This window comes from Opisthorchis viverrini (genome assembly GCF_000715545.1).
Source record: "Opisthorchis viverrini unplaced genomic scaffold opera_v5_586, whole genome shotgun sequence".
NCBI lineage: Eukaryota > Metazoa > Platyhelminthes > Trematoda > Opisthorchiida > Opisthorchiidae > Opisthorchis > Opisthorchis viverrini.
The window spans coordinates 41091-43604 of record NW_008752231.1 but is presented as its reverse complement, the minus strand read 5'-3'; the positions used below and the strand labels follow the sequence as shown (position 1 = coordinate 43604).

Genomic DNA, 2514 nt, shown 5'->3' with positions numbered 1-2514 from the left:
GCTTCCTTAGAGTCTCATTGAAGGAAAATCATACTTGATCTTGTTTGAGCTTAAAACTGGACAGGCTGTCAAATCACCTGTCTTCATTCTGTCCTAATGCTGTCCAAACGGAGAAGCATCTCGCCCTTGATTGTTTCCTCAAGGAGCAATAGAATCCCACTTTTCTCTCTTCTCTCCACTCTTTACTAAAACTTTCTTCTCTCAAGGTTGGATGGCAGTTCAGTCCCAGTCTTAATGATGCCTACCTTCTGTCCAGACGTGGAATGACACCAAATCGTCGATTGTTTAGTTTGTTTGGTTTCATCCACTTCAAACCTCCGACAAATCATTTCAACGGCAAAAGTGACCGGAAGATGAAACCTACCGATCACAATATCAAATTACATCCAACTAACAGTATGCCGGTGTAATGAAGGGTTTTCTCGTGTACCTGATACGTACTGATCTACCGAGGTTGGTGTTCCAATCCATAATGGGGGGGGGAACTTTCGGACAAAAAATAAGCTACAAATACGTCGATGTTTATAAAAGCCGCTCACTACTCGGAAGAAATGAGCCAATTGTGCAGTGATCAACGATACTTGAGAACACAGAAGCACACCTGTGTTACAAAAACATCACTGATTTGCGTGTAGATTGGTGTCCATTTGAAATTTAACCTAGCTACAAAAAACGTTTTAGGACGTTGCTGTATATCTTGATGGTATTTTGACTGACACTCCAGTATTCGAGTAGCCACGAACCCAATTCTATAGGGCCGTCTCTCTTTGACGTGTTGTCCTTAGATGGTTTTTACTGCTGTCGTTTGGTTTTGAGCAACTGGAAATCTATCGGGAGGTCACAGTCTGAAGATTGTGGATGAACCGACAAGCGTGGTGACGGATATCACATAAACGCCGAATAATCAAGTAGATCCTTTGTTTGAGGAATGACTTGGCCGTTGAGCATGCTATTCAGGCAGAAGAGAGTGCCGTTTTCGGTGGCATAATCGGTAGAAATACGGGAATTAGGTTGTGCTTCAAGCATCTTTATTTTGAATATACGATTATTCTTCCAGTTTGTCTCTAGCCTTGCCAATCGGACGTAGTCCATTGACAATTTGTGGTCTCATGGTCCGTAGCTGCTGTTAAACAATTGAACCGATTGAGAAGTCATCTTTTCAGAAGTGCTTGGTAAATAATCGCTATTTTTAGCTGCATTTGGCATAGAATCTTAGCCAGGCCAATGGAGCGGGGTCACCAAGTTGGCCAGGTTTTTTAAGGTGGACGCGGAACCAATCAGTGAGACCTGTAAAGATCAGTGTTCATTGTCAGTTAAATGGTCTTGTCGGTTAGTGTGATTGCCCAACTCTTATGGAACGTTGCCCAGTTAAAAACCAAGCCTTTCTGAGACGGTGACGTCTCAATCGGTTTTAAGGGTGGAGTTCAGTTTCAACGATTGGGGTCAGATCCCAGTTGGTTGTCTACTGGCCAACGTCTTGAAAGCCTCTGCACATTTTAGTTCATTAATAAGCGACGTAAGAAGACATTTTGAGGTGCACGTTGGTTAGCCAACCCCGCTATCGGCGTACGTTCGACAATGACCAGGTTATATCTTCCAAAGTATTGATACGAACTTGCCAGTTCAATCACTCCATACACTGAGGAGCAGATTTCAACTGCGGGCGAACTGGAATGAGGCTGCAGTGTTATCGTGGACAATGAATGAATGCGTTTGAAATAAAAACGCAAAAGACAATATCCTTCTTTGCCTCCCCTCAGAAACTAAAGAAATATTGGCTTTAGGTGTTTGCTGGTCCAAAGGTCCACCTGCAACCCTTTGGCATACGTCGCTTGCATTCACTTGCTACGCTTGTGACCATGCTCTTCAAAAATAAATGACAACTTATAGACGGTCGACTCGTGGGAGTACTTCAAAACCCATGTCTGTATGGAACGAACCAGTGTGAATTATATTCCTGACCCCCAGAATGAGCGAGAAATCGATGATACTCTTCCCCAATGAACTTGAAGATGGGACGAATTAGAGCAGTTCTGTTTGTGTCTCGTCAGGCGTGTACTACACAGTCCAACAATAATGGAAGTTGGATCTGTGTACGTCGACATTGTACGTGCCTGATGAGATACAAAGGAATAAATCTTGAATGATGTGCAGGACTGCATTCTATTGTTTTCCATTTCCAGATCAAGATGTACATTCAGGATACTTTCCAGCAACTGGAGGACCAGGACTGGAGGATCAGGCGTTCCAGTTGCGTAGGACAGTAGTCCATTCGTTTCGCATCAATAAAAGATAAACTCTACAGTTGAAGCCCGGTTATTTTAAACGTGGGCTTCCTACTGTAAGGGAATCCAGTCTATGCTTAAAAGCTGAGAAACACTGTTTAGCTGTTTCATTCTTAATGAAACTAATCAGTGATGAACATCTCACGAAACTGGGAGTTTGGAGCCACTACTGAACAGTCAGAAAATAACTGTTAACTGTTTCGTGACCCTTAGACAGGATCTGATAACT

At 43.0% G+C, this 2514-nt stretch overlaps 1 protein-coding gene across 1 annotated transcript in view; it reads left to right on the top strand.

Moving 5' to 3' along the window:
* The window catches only part of T265_15523 (hypothetical protein), a gene marked incomplete at both ends in the record, with an annotated part of 71079 nt that overhangs the window by 29716 nt on the left and 38849 nt on the right, over positions 1-2514 (top strand). The window contains 2 exons of the mRNA XM_009178487.1: positions 207-396; positions 2184-2263. Coding sequence (XP_009176751.1) covers positions 207-396; positions 2184-2263 — 270 coding nt within the window. The remainder of the gene's footprint in view (positions 1-206; positions 397-2183; positions 2264-2514) is intronic.